Source organism: Hyla sarda, chromosome 1 (assembly GCF_029499605.1).
Source record: "Hyla sarda isolate aHylSar1 chromosome 1, aHylSar1.hap1, whole genome shotgun sequence".
Taxonomy (NCBI): Eukaryota; Metazoa; Chordata; class Amphibia; order Anura; family Hylidae; genus Hyla; species Hyla sarda.
This window is the reverse complement of record NC_079189.1, coordinates 396,601,605-396,620,066: the sequence shown is the minus strand read 5'-3', so window position 1 is coordinate 396,620,066 and position 18,462 is coordinate 396,601,605. Positions and strand designations below refer to the sequence as shown.

At 47.3% G+C, this 18,462-nt stretch overlaps 1 protein-coding gene and 1 long non-coding RNA gene across 5 annotated transcripts in view; both read left to right on the top strand.

Annotated features, from left to right (window-relative positions):
* The window catches only part of PRMT5 (protein arginine methyltransferase 5), a 39,703-nt gene extending 33,405 nt beyond the window's left edge, over positions 1-6,298 (top strand). For both annotated transcript variants that reach the window (XM_056526819.1, XM_056526810.1), the window contains exons 15-17: positions 4,557-4,673; positions 4,784-4,848; positions 5,940-6,298. In XM_056526819.1, coding sequence (XP_056382794.1) covers positions 4,557-4,673; positions 4,784-4,848; positions 5,940-6,092 — 335 coding nt within the window. In that variant the 3' untranslated portion in view covers positions 6,093-6,298. The remainder of the gene's footprint in view (positions 1-4,556; positions 4,674-4,783; positions 4,849-5,939) is intronic.
* A 5,345-nt stretch (positions 6,299-11,643) lies between these two features.
* On the top strand, positions 11,644-15,897 carry LOC130276900 (uncharacterized). Of its 3 annotated transcripts, none has more exons than XR_008845287.1 (2): positions 11,644-12,161; positions 15,548-15,897. It is a non-coding gene; the product is annotated as an uncharacterized LOC130276900 (long non-coding RNA). The 3 variants fall into 3 exon arrangements; XR_008845286.1 differs by lacking the exon at positions 11,644-12,161 and adding an exon at positions 14,634-15,446; XR_008845288.1 differs by lacking the exon at positions 11,644-12,161 and adding an exon at positions 14,634-15,446 and having other exon boundaries at positions 15,519-15,897.
* The last annotated feature ends 2,565 nt before the right edge of the window (positions 15,898-18,462 follow it).

Genomic DNA, 18,462 nt, shown 5'->3' with positions numbered 1-18,462 from the left:
CCCTTTCTCTCCCTGGTATGTGGAACCAGAGAAAATTGTGGTTTTAATGGCACCAGAGGAAGGAAAAAACAACATTTTAGGGTTCAACAATGTTTTTCTGTAACTGTCTTAATGTGCCTGGATAGCCCTGGCAATTTGATGTTTTCTCCTGTATAGAAGTAACTAAGCAGTACAGAAGTATCTGACCAGTACCAATTCTGACCGGGCTGAATCGGCTGAATTCTGAATCGGGCTGATCTGGTCTCTGGTGACCCGATCGCCTGGAAAATAGGGATGATCGGAGCTTTCAGAGACAGCCCTGATCATCCTAAAGGATGGGAGTGAAGTGTCAGGGGTGCCACCTCCTCCTATCCCCTGCCATTGGTCGGTCAGGACTGACAGACTAATGGCAGTTGGGGGCGGGGGGTTTAAAGTTGAAATCCCCGCTCTGCCTGCCCCTGGAAGTCTGGGCAGAGCAGGGGGAAGATGGTGGCAGTGGCCAGAATGTGCGGGGATCCTGAATGTGTGGGGAAAGGAGGCAGCAGTGAGGATCAGTTGTAAGTGATCTTCACTGCTGCCTTCTAGGAGTTGCCAAACTACAACACCCAACATGCCCAGACAGCCTTTGGCTGTCTGGGCATGCTGGGAGTTGTAGTTTGGCAACATCTGGAGGGCCACAGTTTGGAGACCACTATGCAGATTCTCAGTTTGTTGGAAGACTGCTTCCTTTCGGCCCTTTGCATCGGGTCGTCCTCCCAAGCACGCAAAGCTTCTTCCTTCAAGGCACGTCCTTACTGGAAGAAAGACAACTGTGCTGGCGGTTTCTCAGCCAAGTCCGGTAACCGTAAGCCTCCCTCTTCCTGAAGGGACGCCCCACCTGTATCCTCTTCTCGGGTGGGAGGACGTCTGTCTCTTTTCTGGGACATTTGGCTAGTGCAGGTTCAGGACTCCTGGGTTCGGGACATCATATCCGATGGTTACCGGATAGAGCTCGCTTCTTTTCCCTAGGAGTGGTTCTTCCGATCCCGTCCTCCTCGTTCCCCTTCAGGGCGCTTTGAGTGCCCTCCTTGCTCCGGGTGGGGGGGGGGGGGGGGATTGTTCCAGTTCCTCCATGGGAGCATTTTTTGGAGTTCTACTCAAATCTGTTTGTATTCCCAAAGAAAGGGGGCTCTGCTCGCCCCATTCTGAACCTCAAGTTGCTCAACCGCCACTTGCGGCTATGCCACTTTCGCATGGAGTCCCTCCGCTCGGTGGTCGCATCCATGGATCAAGGGGAGTATTTTTCTTCAGTAGATATCTGGGAAGCCCATTTTTCCCACCTATCAGTGATTCTGCTGCTTTGCTGTTCCGGCAGGTCACTTCCAGTTCGTGGCTCTTCCCTTTTGGCCTGGCCACGGCTCCAAGGGTTTTCCCCAAAGTCGTGGTGGTGGAGATTGCCATTGCCTAACAAATTTTGATGGGCTTTTTCTCCTTTGGCCCCTTATGAAAAGATAAAGTTGGGGTCTACTCCAGCAGGTTCTTATAAAAAAATGTTTTTATATTTTTTTAGAATAACGTGCTGGTGTTGCCCATTGCTTTTCATTTTCACAAGAGGTAAAAGGAAAAAAACACAAAATTTGTAACGCGATTTCTTGAGTACGGAAATACCCCATATGTGGACATAAAATGCTTTGAGGCCACACAACAAGGCTCAGGAGTGAGAGCACCATGTACATTTGAGGTGATTTGCACAGGGGTGACTGATCGTTACAGTGGTTCTGACATAAACGTGAAAAAAACACCCACATGTGACCCCATTTTGGAAACTACACCCCTCACGGAACGTAACAAGGGGTATAGTGAGCCTTAACACCCCACAGGTGTTTGAATAATTTTCCTTTAAATTGGACAGGAAAATGAGAAAAAAATGTTTTTTCACAAGTGCTAATAGGAAAAATCCCCCTAAACTTTGTAACCCCATTTCTTCTGAGTGTATATGTGGATACCCCATATGTGGATTTAAAGTGCTCTGCTGGATCACTACAGGGCTCGGAAGAGAATGAGCGCCATTAGGCTTTTGGAGAGAGCATTTGGCTGGAATTGAATTGAATTGTGCGTTTACAAAGCCCCCATGGTGCCAGAACAGTGGACCCCCCCCACCCCCCCATGTGTTACCCCATTTTGGAAACTGCACCCCTCATGTAATGTAATAAGGGGTGCAATGAGCATTTACACCCCACAGGTGACTGACAGCTGTTTTGAACAGTGGTTCGTGAAAATGAAAAATGTAATTTTTCAGTTGCACAGCCCACTGTTCCAAAGATCTGTCAAACGCCAGTGGGGTGTAAATGCCCCTTATTACATTCCATGAGGGGTGTAGTTTCTGAAATAGGGTCACATGTAGGGGGGGTACATTGTTCTGGTACCATGGGGGCTTTGTAAGTGCACATGGCCCCCAACTTTCATTCCAAACAATTTCTCTCTCCAAAAGCTCAATGGCGCTCCTTCTCTTCTGAGCATTGTAGAGCACTTTACATCCACATATGGGGTATTTCCATACTCTGAAGAAATGGGGTTAAAAATTTTAGGAGGCTTTTTTTCCTATTTACCCCTCTTTGAAAATAAAAAAAATTTGGTATCACCAGCATTTTAGTGAAGAAATCTAAATTTTCATTATCATGTCCAACTTTAGCAGAAATCTGTTAAACACCTGTGGGGTGTAAAGGCTCACTGTTCCCCTTGTTACATTCCTCGAGGGGTGGGGTTTTCCAAATACTGTGACGTGGGGTATTTTTTGCTGTTCTGGCACAAAAGGGGCTTCCTAAACGAGTCATGCACCCCCCCCCCCCCCCCAAAAAAAAATAAAAACAATTACAGCTAAATATGCTTTCAAAAAGTCAAATGTTACTCCTCTTCTGAGCATTGTAGTGCGCCTGCAGAGCACTTTACGTCCACACATAGGGTATTTCTCAGTCAGAAGAAATGGGGTTACAACTTTTGGGGGGCATTTTCTCCTATTACCTCTCGTAAAAATGGTAAATTTGGGGGGGAAAATGCATTTTAGTGAAAAAAAAAAGTCGTCAAACGCCTGTGGGATGCTAAGGCTCACACTACCCCTTGTTGCGTTCCTTGAGGGGTGCAGTTTCAAAATTGTGTACCATGTGTTTTTGCTGTTCTGGCACCATAGGGGCTTCCTTAATGCGACATGCCCCCCCAAAAACCATTTTGCAAAATTCACTCCTAAATCCCATTGTCTCTCCTTCACTTCTGAGCCCTCTAGTGCACCCACAGAGCACATATGAGGTATTTCCTTACTCAAGAGAAATTGGGGAGCCTTTTCTCCTCTTTCCCACTGTAAAAATTCAAAACTGCGTCTACAAGAACATGTTAGTGTAAAAAATGGAGATTTTTAATTTTCTCCTTCACTTTGCTGTTATTCCTGTGAAACACCTAAAGGGTTAACAAACTTTCTGAATGTCATTTTGTATACTTTGGGGGGTGCAGTTTTTATAATGGTGTCATTTATGGAATATTTCTAATATGAAGGCCCTTCAAATCCACTTCAAACTGAACTGGTCCCTGAAAAATTAAGATTTTCTAAAATTGCTGCTATATTGTGAAGCCCTCTAATGTCTTCCAAAAGTAAAAACATATCACCTTTATGATGCAATCATATCGTAGACATATTGTATATGTGAATCAATTTATAATTTATTTGGAATGTCTATTTTCCTTACAAGCAGAAAGCTTCAAAGTTAGAAAAATGCAATATTTTCAAATTTTTCATAAAATGTTTGAATTTTTCTCCAAGAAATGATGCATTGAAGTATTGATGAAAATTTACCACTATGTTAAAGTAGAATGTCACGAAAAAAACAATCTCTGAATCAAGTTCATAAGTAAAAGCATCCCAGAGTTATTAATGCTTAAAGGGGAACTCCGGTGGAAATTAAATAGATTAGTAAATGACTTAAAAAAAATATATAATAATTGTTATCCTTCCAGTACTTATTAGCGTCTGTATATTATAGAGAGAGTTCTTTATTTGTTTTTGGATTTCTTTAGTTTTTTTTTTTTCTGTCCACAGTGCTCTCTACTGACTCCATATGTTTGGTTTGGCAATTTGCTCCTGTTCTGGACAGTTCCTGACATGGACAGAGGTGTCAGCTGAGAGCATTGTGGACAGAAAAAAAAAAAAGAAATCCGAAAAGAACTTTCTCTGTAGTATATAGCTAATATGTACTGGAAGTATACTGAAAGGATAACCATTTTTTAATAGAAGTAATTTACAAATCTGTTTTAACTTTCTGGCACCAGTTGATTAAAAAAAATTATAATTTCCACCGGAGTACCCCTTTAAAGTGAAAGTGGTCAGATGTGCAAAAAAATGCTCTGGTCCTTAAGGTGAAAATGGGCTGAGTCTAGGGGTTAAAGTTTAACTTTTAATAATCCTCTCTAAAACACGGACTAATGATGTGACTCCAAAGTGCCAAGAAATAGAAATAGAACGTCCAAAAGATATCTGCTAAAATACTCCACCAGTACCCTATACAGTAATATATAACTTGTGCTCCCGTTTTGTTATTGTTCTTTTTCAGATCCTGTGATTGACAACAATCGTTACTGCTGCTTGAAATACAACATAAAGCTTAATACTGTTCTGCATGGATTTGCAGGATACTTCTATACCGTGCTCTATAAGGATGTTACTCTAAGTAAGCAATCTTAACAATGTAATGCTTTACCTTCAAAACCTTTTTCTAAGATTTTTTTTTCCCCATCTTTGACATACATAAACTTATTTAATATTTTGCATCAACTACAGGTATTTGCCCTGAGACACATTCTCCAGGAATGTTTTCTTGGTTTCCTATTCTCTTTCCTATAAAGGTGAGTTATATGGGGACCGGTTTACTGCACAGCAAGGGGTTTGAGTGCCAACGGTACTGGTGCTGCGGGTCCCAGCCTGTTGGGAATTTTTGTTGACTATTGGAAAGCCCTTTTTAAGTAATTTAAAAAAACATAGTCCGTTTTTTTTTTTTATCATGTATGTTCACCATCACTAGTAACCCAACACTGCCAAGACATCTGGTTCCATACATTCACTGTAAGTATAGAAGACAGGACAGAACTCGCCATTCAACAAAGCTTTATTGAAGCGTTCCAGTAGTAATGGGCAGGTGCAGTGGTGGAGGTGGGGAAGTAACCGAATAAGTTACGTCCTCCGCCTCCACCACTGCACCTGCCCGTTACTACTGGAATGCTTCAATAAGGCTTCGTTGTATGGGGAGTGCTGTCCTGTCTTCTATACTTAGTGTATCTTTAATTCTCCCGGACATTGCACCACTGACATAAACTTCGTTCTGGTTGTCACCACCGCCTTCCACTGTTACATAAATCCTTGACAACCTTAGTCTTGTTAGTGCTGGAACACCCTACTCTCTCCTACCTACTATGGTTCCATCCATTGTTTACATCTGGGAACCCAGGTGCCAGGTGTTTCTGCCCCCTGCCACTGATAAGCTTTATGTACAGTAATCTTTCATGTTCAGGACCAAAGACTTGTGTGCATTGACAGAATCATGCAATCCACATGTTACTTGCACACCATAGATGAGCTTCAATTTAGTGAGTAAAGATGAAGTTACAGTAATTTGATTTGTCACAAACTTCTTGGCTCAGCAGTTGCTGACTTTATCCTGCATAAATTAGTTCAGCTTTCAGGTGCTCCGGTGGGCTGGAGACTCTCCCCTAGGACTGTATCCACCTTTTGCCGCCCACCGGAGCACCTGAAAGCTGAACTAATTTATGCAGGATAAAGTCAGCAACTGCAGAGAAGTTTGTGACAAATGGAATTACTGGATGTTCGCTCATATCTATTAGTGAGCTCCAGATTGGTGGCATCCAGTCTTCTGGCATCCTGTGGCCATGGGTTATAAATTTTTAGCTCCGTGCTAAACTTTTTTTCTTTTCTGTTGCAGCAACCTATTCCTGTGCAGGAGGGAGATACTGTGTGTGTACAGTTCTGGCGTTGTAACAATGGCAAGAAAGTCTGGTACGAGTGGGCTGTGACATCTCCCATCTGCTCTGCAATACACAATCCCACTGGTCGCTCCTACACCATTGGACTGTGAGCCTCATGCAAGACTTCTACTATGGCTGATGATCCCTGTTGGTAGCAGACTGTTTAATACATACATTGTCATGGATAGACTGATGCTCCAAAATGTTCTGCGTTATAGAACCTACGAGAAATCTTCAGTAAAAATGTAGATGGTTCCCCCTTAGTTCTTTTTTTATGTGACAATAAACCTGAAATTAGTAAATGTTTAGTTTATTTGTGGTTTTTTGAATGGTGGCAATGTTTGTGTGTGTGTGTGTGTGTGTGTGTTATAGTATCTGTGGTATAGAAGTTGATCACATGCTGAATAGTGATACTATTGGCAATCTGTTTCATTAGAACGGTGTGGAATTGGGGTTCGTTCACATTCCACAACAAATCTGACACATGTAACTATGCCCTTAGACTTTCAAGTGTTGCCTTCTGCGCTACATCCACTTTTAGATGCAAAGCAGCTACATTTTTTCATTGTTTCTCTATCGGCTCCATTGGGGGACACAGACTCTGGGTATATGCTGCTGTCTCTAGGAGGTTGACACTATGGTAACCAAAAAGTCGGCTCCTCCCAGCAGGATATACACGCCTCCGGGCCACTGAGCAATTCGGTTTTTGCTTAGTGTCTTAAGGAGGTGGACATGGTCTGGTTTTCTACAGACCAAGTCTCATATTTTTATTTTAGGAAATGTGTTAGTTCTTTATTCCTTTTTATTTCAGTTTTCAGGTGGGGAGTCAGGAACGCAATGTTCACTGTTTCCCCATTGCGAGAGGTGGCAGGCATCTTGGATGTACTGTTAACCCCCTCTCGCCAACGGTCAACGCTTGGGGTTGTACCTCATGGGTCCAGTCCAGTCCCTGTTCGCCTCGCTATGAACTTGGCTTGCCGCAGGTGAAAATGCTGACTGAAGACTACAGTCTGAAGACTTCTTTAGGTAAGTTCTTCAGTATAGGTGAGTATCTTTTTCTCCCTAGGTCTTGCAACAGCTGGAGACCCTCTGTTTTTTTGGCCCTATCCTACAGAGGCTGGACTGGCCAGGGGATACTATTCCCTGCAGGGGGGGGGGGGGAGTAATTTTTTATTATATGGGGGGCAGTGGAGCTTGGGGCAGTGTTTTTGTCTATACGGGCATTTTATTATTATTAGAAGTGTGTGCTTCTGCGGCTTTTACTCTCACTTCGCCCGCTCCGTTCCCGGGCGCACAGGTCTCGCTACAGGCAGCGTGTGCGCTCGGGGTTTGGAGCGGGCGCCATTACAGGAGTCCCGCAGTATATGTTTTCGGCCCGGCGGACGTTGGCTCCGCCCACCTGGCCGCATAAGCGCCTCGGCAACGCGAAAAGGGCCACCAATCAGCGCTGTGCGCGCGTTGGGGCCGTGCAGGGGCCAATCAAAGAGCTCCTGGCCCTGACCCGGCCTATTCCTCCTATTGGCTGGTGTTTTTTTCTCTCTCCCTCAGCACGGTGCAGAGTTTTCCTCACAGCAGCTGCCTCGGGGCACAGACTCTGGGTGAGACTGTTCATTTTTTAACTATAGCTGCTCTGCAAAAATGTCAGGTTCTGCTGAACCCACTTGTCCTGCCTGCTCCACTGCTCCCCCAGACCTCCCTGCTATTTCTAACCCAGGTGCCCCTTCAGACCCAGTGGGTTCGGCCGCCCCTCCAGCCTGGGTGTCCTCCCTCTCTGTCTATATCCGACTTGGCACAGGTCTCCCGTTCTGTGGTGACTGCCTTGGAGAGGTCTAACCTTCACCGGCCTTCTAGAAGGTCCCGTTCACCTTACGCTTCGCATAAGCGTAATAGGGGTGCCTCCTCTGACTCTTCCTATGAGTCTACTGGTAGGCACGGGCGTTCCTCTCGCAGGTCTCGCCCGACCACTGCTTCAGGCCACATGCGTCGCTCTTCTTCAGGACGTTCCCATGGTCGCCACTCTGGCTCTCCTGAACCGCCGTACCAGGTCGGAGTCCCCCTCTTCCAGGGCCGCCTCTACTCGTTCGCACTCTCCTGGAGAGCTAGCGGCTGAGGGTTCCGATTCGGAGGACCGTTCGGACTCGGTGGACACGGTGAACTCATTGGTTTTGGCCATAAGAGACACCTTTAACCTAGAGGACCCAGGAACTTCGGATGCAGCTCCCGAAGTATCCTTTCATCTTGCTCGTCTGCCACCCAAAGTGTTCAGCTCTCACGCTGAATTTGAGGCCATTCTAGAATCCGCCTGGAAGCACCCCGAGAAGAAGTTTCAGGGACTGAAGAGAGTCCAAGCGCGATATCCTTTCGCCAAGGACCTTTTCCAAAGTGACTTCCTCTCAGTCGGTTGATCCTCCCATTTCCCATCTCTAAAGCTACTACTTTACCGCTGGCGGATGCAGCAGCCTTCAAGGATCCGGCGGACAAAAAGGTTGAGTTGTTGGCGAAGTATGTCTTTGAAGCAGCGGGCTCTTCCCTGCTCCCTGCCTTCGCCTCCACCTGGGTGTCTAAGGCCCTCTCTGTGTTGCAATCCCAACTCAGTCAGGGCATTCTTTCAGGTTCTCCCCCGGAAGAACTGTCTGCTTTGGCCCTCCAATGTTCTAAAGCTGGAGATTTCCTGTATTCTGCTTCCTTGCACTCAGCCCGCTGCGCTGCCTATGCCACCGGTAATTTAGTGGCCCTCCTTCGTTCCATTTGGCTTAAGACTTGGATCGCGGACGCTGCATTTAAGAAGTCTCTCATCGAGATTCCTTTTACTGGTTCCCGTCTTTTCGGCAAGCGCCTGGATGAGATTATCTCTGAGGCGACGGGGCAAGAGCTCTTTATTACCTCAAAACAAATCTAGCACTTCTTTCCATAGGAAGTCTTCTTCCTTTTGGACGTCTGGCCCCTCTAAGGGGTCCAACCAGACACCTCCACGGGACAAGAAGGTTCCCTTTTTAAAGGCCCGTCCCTTGTGGAAGTCTGACGCCAACCGGCCCGACCGTTTTGCGGCCAAAGCGGGCAACCGCAAGCCCACTTTTGCATGAAGGGACGCCCCCACCCGCAGCCTTTTTTCGGGTGGGAGGTCGTCTTTTGTTTTTTTGGGACGTTTGGACCACGCACATTCAGGACTCCTGGGCCTGGGACGAGGTGTCCAACGGATACGGATAGAATTTGCCTCCCTTCTGTGGGATCTTTTTTCCAGTCCCGTGCTCTCCGATTTCCCTCGCGAGGGGATTTTGGGAGGCTCTTCAGTCCCTTCTCGTCCAGGGTGTCATTATCCCAGTTCCTTGAAGGGAACGCTTTTCGGGGTTTTTATTCCAATCTTTTCGTGGTTCCCAAGAAAAACGGTTCTGTGCGGCCAATCCTGGATCCCAAATGTCTCAACAAACATCTTCTTATCCGCCATTTCCGAATGGAATCTCTCAGTTCGGTGGTGGCATCTAAGGATGAAGGGGAGTTTCTTTCCTCGGTGGACATCAAGGATGCCTACCTCCACGTTCCAATTTTTCCCGGACACCAGCGGTACCTCCGCTTTGCGGTTCCGGAAGGTCATTATCAATTTGTGGCTCTCCCTTTCGGTCTGGCCACAGCGCCACGAGTCTTTACCAAGATTCTGGCGCCTGTGGTAGCTCTGTTACGGTCAAGAGGGGTCTCAGTGATGCCCTACTTGGATGACCTTCTCATCAAGGCCCAGGCCCTGGAGAATGTGAGCCTCACTCTTCAGACCTTATGTCGCTTCGGGTGGATGATCAACCGAGACAAGTCAGTTCTCTCCCCCACCCAGTCCCTGGTCTTCTTGGGGCTTCAGTTCGACTCTGCCTCGGCTCGGATTCGCCTTCCGCCGGACAAACGTCTGGCCCTCTTGTCGGGAGTCCGCTCCCTCCGGATACCATCCCCGGTCTCCATCCGTACTTGCATGGAAGTCCTGGGTCAGATGGTGGCAGCCATGGAGGCCGTACACTTTGCCCAGTTTCATTACCGTCCTCTTCAGCTGCCGATTCTTGCTCGATGGGACAGGTCCCCTCTCTCTCTCGATCACAAGATTCTTCTCCCGCTCTGGACTCGGTGGTCCCTGCGCTGGTGGCTCCGTTCCCCTCTTCTTCTTCAGGGGCGTTCGTTCCTTCCCCTCCACTGGCAGGTGTCACGATGGACGGGGGGGGGGGAGTTGGGGCTGTTTTTGGGGATCAGACGGTTCAGGGCCTCTGGCCTCCCCAAGTAGCCCTTCTTTCCATAAATCGCCCTCAGTTTCAGAATGTTTATCTGTCTGAAGCATTGGGAGTCCCTGCTTCTGGGCACTCGCAGCTCAGCCGACCCCAGAGAGTGGTCTCTTCTTCCGGAGGTGTTCGCACAAATCTGCGACCTCTGGGGGACCCCGGACGTGGATCTGAAAAGTTCCGAAGTTTGTGTCAAAGACAAGGGACCCCCTGGCTCTAGCCGCGGATGCCTTAGTGATTCCGTAGTCGGGCTTTGTCCTGCCCTACGTGTTCCCTCCTCTCCCCCTCCTTCCCAGGGTTCTGAGGAAGCTCAAGGCGGAAGGAGTCCCCGTCATTCTGGTGGCTCCAGACTGGCCTCGAAGGGCTTGGTACACTGAAGTGGTGGTCTGGCTTCTGGACGACGTTCCGTTCCGCCTTCCTCTTTGTCCAGACCTACTGTCACAGGGCCCCCTTTGCCACCCCAATTTACAGTCGCTGCATTTGACGGCGTGGTGGTTGAGACCACGGTTCTAAGGGCCCGCGGCTTCTCTTCCCAGGTGATTCGCACCATGCACCGTACCTGGCGGTCTTACTTTCGTTGGTGCAAAGCTCATTCTTTTTCTCCAGTTACCTTTTCCGTGCCCAGTCTCCTTTCCTTTTTACAGTCCTGGTTGGAACTAGGGCTGGCTCTCAGTTCCCTTAAGGGTCAGGTTTTGGCCCTTTCTATTCTTTTTCAGCGTCCTCTGGCTTCCAATTCTCATGTCCGGACCTTCCTCCAAGGTATGGCACATGCGGCCCCTCCTTACCAGTCGCCTGCTCCCCCTTGGGACTTGAACTTAGTTCTAGGCGCTCTCCAGGGCGCACCCTTTGAGCCCCTTAGGGAGGTGCCCCTTCGCCTCCTTTCCTGGAAAGTGGCTTTTCTTATAGCTATTACCTCCATTAGGAGAGTTTCTGAACTGGCAGCGCTCTCCTGCTGTTCCCCTTTCCTGATAATTCATCAGGACAAGGTTGTTTTCCGACCAGATCCGTCTTTCTTGCCTAAAGCTGTTTCGGCCTTTCATCTCAACGAGGACATCATCCTTCTGTCTTTTTGTCCCGCTCCTTCTCCTCCCAGGGAGTGCCTGCTTCACAAAATGGATGTGGTTCGAGCGGTTCGGACTTATCTTTCCGTCACCTCTTTCTTTCGTCAGTGCGATTTTTTTCGTCCTTACGGAAGGCCGCCGGAAGGGACAGCCTGCTTCTAAGGCCACCATTTCTCGGTAGATCCGATGTGCTATTTCGGAAGCTTAACGCTGCAAGGGGAGGACCCCACCTTTCAGGGTTTTGGCTCATTCCACCCGCTCTGTGGGAGCATCCTGGCCTCTCCGAAACAAGGCCTCAGCCTCGCAGATCTGTAAAGCGGCCACCTGGTCGTCTTTGCACACTTTTTCAAAATTCTATCTGGTTCATACCTTCGCATCGGCTGATGCTAGTTTGGGCCGTAAGGTGTTGCAGGCTGCGGTGGTACTGCCGACTGCCTAACCTTTTTAATCTCTGCCCACCCAAGGGTCTGCTTTGGTACGTCCCAGAGTCTGTCCCCCCAATGGAGCCGATGGAGAAAAGCAGATTTTTTAGACTTACCGTAAAATCTCTTTATCGAAGGATCCATTGGGGGGGGGACACAGCTCCCGCCCCTTTTCTGGGGTTTCCTTTTTGGTTATCTGTCCGAGGGAGTGTTCAGTTATTGTTCTTCGGGTTCTCGGACAGTTCATGTTTTTTTTTTTCTTTTGACCTGTCGGTCTCCTCCTATTGCTCTGAGACTAAACTGAATTGCTCAGTGGCCTGGAGGTGGGTATATCCTGCTGGGAGGAGCCGACTTTGTGGTTACCATAGTGTCAACCTCCTAGAGACAGCAGCATATACCCAGAGTCTGTGTCCCCCAATGGATCCTTCGAGAGAGATTTTACGGTAAGTCTAAAAAATCTCCTTTTTTAGATCCAGATTTGCAGACACTGAAAATGGCATAAATATGTGATTTCACATACTATCATTGGTCAACAATTCTGTCAGTTTAGACAATTCGCCCACTCGTCTGGATATGCCACTTACAGGGTAAATTTACACTTATCAGTTTAAGAATGTGCCCGGTTTATTACAGACTCAGGCTATTTGATAAATCTGTAAAAATATTAGACTGTCTAGTCAAAGTTTAGACCAATTATAAGCTTAAAAGGGTTATCTGGCGTTTTTTCCATTCTCTCCAGGCTGCAACAACAAAAACAATATCTAACTTGCCTTTCACTGCTCTCCCTGTGCACTGATATGTCTCCCGTTCTACGGCCCCAGTAGTCTTCCGCCTTCTGGGGCCCCACACATCACACTGTGCTGAGCTTATCGTTGGCTGCATCGATGTCCCACCTCGGCCGGTGACACGCTGAGTGGCAGTTAGTTAATGGGAGTTGCCCAAACTGTGTAACTACCCTGCTTTTGCCTCTTTCTTATTTTACGACCGCCTCCCGCAAGCTGGCAGGGGCTGGCCAGACAACCCCCTTTAAGCTGTGTGCTAGAGTAGATTTCTGACAGAGTAATCCTATGTTTGTTTGTTTTTTTTAAACTGGCACGGCCGGATCCCGTTGATTATAATGGGGTCAGTTGTCTTACAGGAGTATAGCATACTCCCCGCTATACTCCCATCATATTTCAACGGCTGGTGTACTGCAGGGTCACAATGGCAGTGTGAGAGTAGCCTCCTCCATTGATTTGTTACCCTATATTTAGAATAAGAGCAATCTCTTGTTAAAGGTGATATCCAGCCAAAAGTGGGAAAAAAAATAATAATAATTTCTTGTGTGTGTGTGTGTATATATATATATATATATATAATAATCACAAAATGTTGCAGAATCTTGGAATACCTTTTTTATTGGACTAACAATTTTGTACAGACAAGCTTTAGGGATTCCTCAGTTTTATCAAGTCAAGCTTGTGTCTACAAAAGTCTGTTAGTACAATAAAAAAGGTATTCGGGTACGTTCCCACCTGGTGTATTTTGCTGCGTATTTTATTACCCATTGAAGTCAATGGGGAAGAAAATATGCAGCAAAATACGCCAGGTGGGAATGTACCGTTAAAGTACAGGATACTGCATTTTTTGACTTGCATCTGCATCAATGGACTAATGCGGCTACTCAAATTTACTATAGATAGATATAGAGATAGATACAGTCATGGCCGTAAATATTGGCACCCTTGAAATTTTTCTAGAAAGTGGTAAGCCTATCAGGCTGCATTTGTGGGAGGGGTGTTAGATATTTAACCTCTTAAAGGACAACTGCAGCGCAATATACACTTATCCCCTATCTACAAGATAGGGGATAAGTGTTTGATCGCGGGGGGGTCCGACCGCTGGGACCCCCCAAGATCTCCCTAACGGGGCACCGCCATTAGCGCTCATAGTGAGCGCTAAGGAGCGTAGCGTCGACCTAGAGGTCGACGGTGATGCCCCATCTCCCCCATAGAGCTGCATGGAGGAGGCGTGCCGGCCGTGGCCCCGTACAGGAGATTGTGGGGGGTCCCAGCGGTCGGACCCCCCACGATCAAACACTTATCCCCTGTCTTGTAGATAGGGGATAAGTGTATATTAAGCTGCAGTTGTCTTTAAGGATGCAGGGCCTACCTGTATGCCCTGCGCCCGGTCCCGGTGTTTAAAACTGGGTCACGCCGTGACCCCACATCACAGTCGGTCCCGGCTGCTATTCATAGCCGGGACCCTGAGCTAATAGCGTGCGGCACCGATCGGTGTGCCGCGCGCTTTTAACCCTTCAGACGCTGCGATCGAAAATGAAAGTAAAAGCTTCCCGGCAGCTCAATCGGGCTGATCGCGATAAAATCGCGATGTCCCGATCAGCTAGGACGCGAGCGGAGGCCCCCTTACCTTGCTCCATCGCGTCCGATCGGCGTTTGATTGCTCCAAGACTGTGCATGCTGGGAGTTGCACTTTTGCAACAGCTGGAGGCACACTGGTTGGAAAACCTTCAGTTAGGTTCTTTTACCTAACTCAGTATTTTCCAACCAGTGTCCCTCCAGCTGTTTCAAAACTACAACTCCCAGCATGTACTGATAGCCGAAGGGCATGCTGGGAGATGTAGTTATGCAACAGCTGGAGGTACGCAACTACAACTCCTAGCATGCCGAGACAGCTGTTTTCTGTTTTGGCATGCTGGGATTTGCAGTTTTGTAACATCTGGAGGGCTACAGTTTAGAAACCACTGCACAGTGATCTACAAACTGTGGCATGCTGGGAGTTGTAGTTTTGCAAGATCTAGAGGGCCACAGTTCTCTGCACAGTGATATCCAAATTGTAGCCCTCCAGCTGTTGCAAAACTACGAATCCCAGCATGCCATCTTGTCTGGGCATGCTGGGAGTTGTAGTTATGCAACATCTGGAGGGCAACAGTGTAGAGACCACTGTAGCCCTCTAGATGTTGCTAGGCAACTTACCGGCTTCCGTCGGAGCCAGCCGCACGACATGCAGATCTCCGACACCGATCGTCGCCCGCAGGGTAAGTGGACTTCGTCGCCGGTCCTCCTTGATTTCCCCATTCTGCCCCACCTATTGTGGGTGAGCAGAACGGGGAGTTGATGTTTTGCAACAGATGGACAGCCACAGGGGATCAGTGGTGATGTATGTCAATCTAGGACCATGGTGTCTGATCTTGAACTGGCAGCAGGAGCCGTGACCACTTTAAATCAGTGGCTGCTGGGATGTCTGACGAGTGACATCCTTTGCTCCAGACCACATCAGGGATGTCACTCGTCAGACGTCCCGGCAGCCAGCGCTGCTCATTGAGCCTGCCAGAGCCGCACTGATCTGTGTAAGAAACCTATGGGCCCTGGCTTTTGGGCCCAAATTATATTACAAATACTGAGTGTCTGGTTAGGAGAAACAAGTATATTGCACCTACAGGGAGTAGCACCATTTTAATAAAAAATTGCCCAAAATCCCTTAGATAACAGTCATACAGAATATATTACAAAGCTTGTTTGTTTTTCAGCCAATCAGAGAGCAGCACTACTGAAATAGAACTCCCAGGAGGTAACAGCGTGTCACACATGTGATGTCATAACCATTGTCCACCAGAGAGCAGCACTGAGCAGATATAACACTGCTCCTGCTCATTCTTCATCAGTGAGGGGCTGATGCTGGACACTGTAGGGACCGAGAATGCAAAGTCACATACACTACTGTGACTGGTAAGTATCACATTGTTGTGACCAAAAGGTCTTTAGTGCAGTTCAATGTGCTTTTCTATAATAAACATGTAGATAATCTATCTTTTGTTTTCCTATCTTAGATGCACTATTTCCAGGATGTGGAGTAGCATTTCCGGACCTACAGCAAGACGTTGGATGAAGACGTAGATTTCCAGACCTATTCCAGAAGAATTTGGATGAAGGCACAGCCCCTCGAATCACGCACATACACAGACACATTTGCCCAAATTCTAGAGGTAACCTCCTTTAGTATGCCCAGAGGAAGGGCAATACAGTAGCCATGGATTCCCTACAGGTTTCCTCCCCTCTGGAGGTTTTTCCTGTCCTGAGTATTAGTTACTGTACGCTCTTTGTGAGTGATGGAGGTTACAAAAAATCCCCGACACAAACATTTTTATATTTAATAAATAAAGTTCCCCTTTTTAAACCATTCTGTAACTTGTTTGACTCATTTATTTTGTGTGTGAAAAATAGTGTTAGCAATATGGAAATGACATGAGGTTTATTTAAGTGTCCAAAGCTGCTCTCCTGCACGATCTGCATAATGCGGTGCAGAGAGAGGCAACTGATGCTGGGGGGTACAGTTACCAAGGCAACCATAGGACACCCAGCAATTTCCATGCAGGAGCCTTTTTCTGATGAACGGGACCCTAGGAGAGCGGAGGAGGCAGATGAGAAGACCTCCATCCACCATTTTAATGATCACCAGATCGCCACAGGTGATTTCATCCTTGAATATAATGCCTGCATTGCCATAACCTGCTTAGATCACGGCATCTGAGGGGTTAATGCCAAACATTAGCGCGATCATTGATGATGGCCACTACTGGCAGGTCTCTGGCTGCCAGGACCTGTCATACATGATGTGAGCACCGGTCCATTGTTCACATCATGTACAGGGTGTAAATATACATCCAATCCCATCAGGACATACTTTTACAGGGTCCACCTACTCAATTTTCATTGTAAAGCTCGAATGTCCACACAGAAAATGTATGTGCGGATATTCTGAAGATAGTGGAGCGGATCTGTGCCAGATATTTCCTGTGCGGAAATTCTGCTGTGTGCACAGTGCCCCAGAACCCCATTGAAATTAATGGGACTCTGCTGCAGTGGAATTTCCGTACGGTATATTCCTGTGCAATTCTGCATGGAAAACCTAACGTGTGAACATAGTCTAACAGTCATTAAAAAGGGGGGCGGTGCAAATAAGGGTGAGACCAAAGGGCTGGGGCAATGGGCCAGAGACAAAGGGGTGGCAAAATGAGGTTTTGCCTAGGGTGACAAAAATCCTTGCACCAGCCCTGGCGGCCATGGCCCGAGCTGCCAAACAGGCAGGGTCCCTGTGCCATTTCAATCCCCTGCATATGAATTGTATATATTCTATCACTTCCTGTGATGTCACGCATACATAAAATAATTATGCAAATTAGCATGGCCGGTATTTTTTTTGCAAGAAAGGTGGCAACCCTAGTAGGCATCTCATTGCATTCTGTCAGTGACCGGCACCTTCTGTAGGACACAGGCAAACAAAGTGCCCGTTGCTTTCAATGGACATGAGGCGTGTCACAGAAAGAAAGCCAGGGCTCGAGTCCTGCAGAAACTCATAGGAATGGCGTCCCTGCACTTTTATCACAGCAGGAATGCCGTTCCCTTTAGCAGTCCACCTGCAGGACCAACCCTGTGCCCGAATCTTTTGGCTGCTGGACTGGACTGTGGCCGCTCTTCCTTGTCTTCCCCTGCACAGCCGGGTAGTACAGCCAGTGCACTGTGCAGGGGAAGAGGCCGCTGTTATATGGAGCAGTTTAGGAGGAAGATCACTCACCACCATTAGGTCCGTAGCTCCTGGAATGGCATCATGATAGGGGCGGGGCCTTTATCAGGAAGGGGTGGGGCCTCCTGGGCTGCACTATTATATAGTATTACAGCGTACAGGAAGCAAGTGGTAAGTGTGTTAGGGGGCAGTGATATTATTTACATGGGACTGTGTTAGAGAGAAGGTGGTGTTATTTACATGGGACTGTTTGATAGAGAAAGGGGAGTAGTCTAATTTACATGAGACTGTATGTTGAAGAGAGGGAAGTGTTATTTACATGGGACTGTTTGTTAGAGAAAGGGGAGTAGTCTAATTTACATGAGACTGTATGGTGAAGAGAGGGAAGTGTTATTTACATGGGACTGCATGTTGGAGAGAAAGGGGGTGGTGTTATTTACATGGAACTGTATGTTGGAGAGGGGAAAGTAGTGTAAATTACATAAGACTGTATGTTGAAGAGAAGGGAGTGGTGTTATTTACATGGAACTGTATGTAGGAGAGTGGAGTAGTGGTATTTACATGGGACTGTATGTAGGAGATTGGAGTAGTGGTATTTACATGGGACTTTATAGTGGAGGGGGTTGTGTTATTTATATAGAACTGTATGTAGGAGAGGGGAGTAGTGTTATTTACATGGGACTGTATGTAAGAGAGTGGAGTAATTTTATTTACATAGGAATGTGTTAAGTTTAAGGTAGGGAAGTGATATTTACATGGGACTGTATATTGGAGGGGACTGTAGCTGGCTTGTCCCCCTGTGCACTGCAGTCTGCTGGGGGCGCTATATAAGTATCATTACAATTATTGGTAGGGGGAGGGACGCAGGCCTTCAATGGGGTCTGCAGTTGATTTTCCGCAGTGGAAATTCTGCTGCCAGAAATCTGCAATAGAGAGCCCGCCCCCATTCAAACTCGCAGCAGGACACACTTTGCTAACTCGCAATAAAATCCGCCCAGGAGCCCTTAGGGTCTGTAAACACAAACTGATTTCGCACAGATTTTGCTACTATTTTACAGCGGATTTTGCTACTACTGACTTCAATCGATCAGCAGAAAACCTGCAATAGTGTCAGATTTGCAGATTTTCTGCAGACCCATCAAAGTCAATGGTAGCAAAATCCCCTGAAGATTTTCTGAAGAAAATGTGCTGCCTGAAATATGCACAAAATCCCCTTGTGTG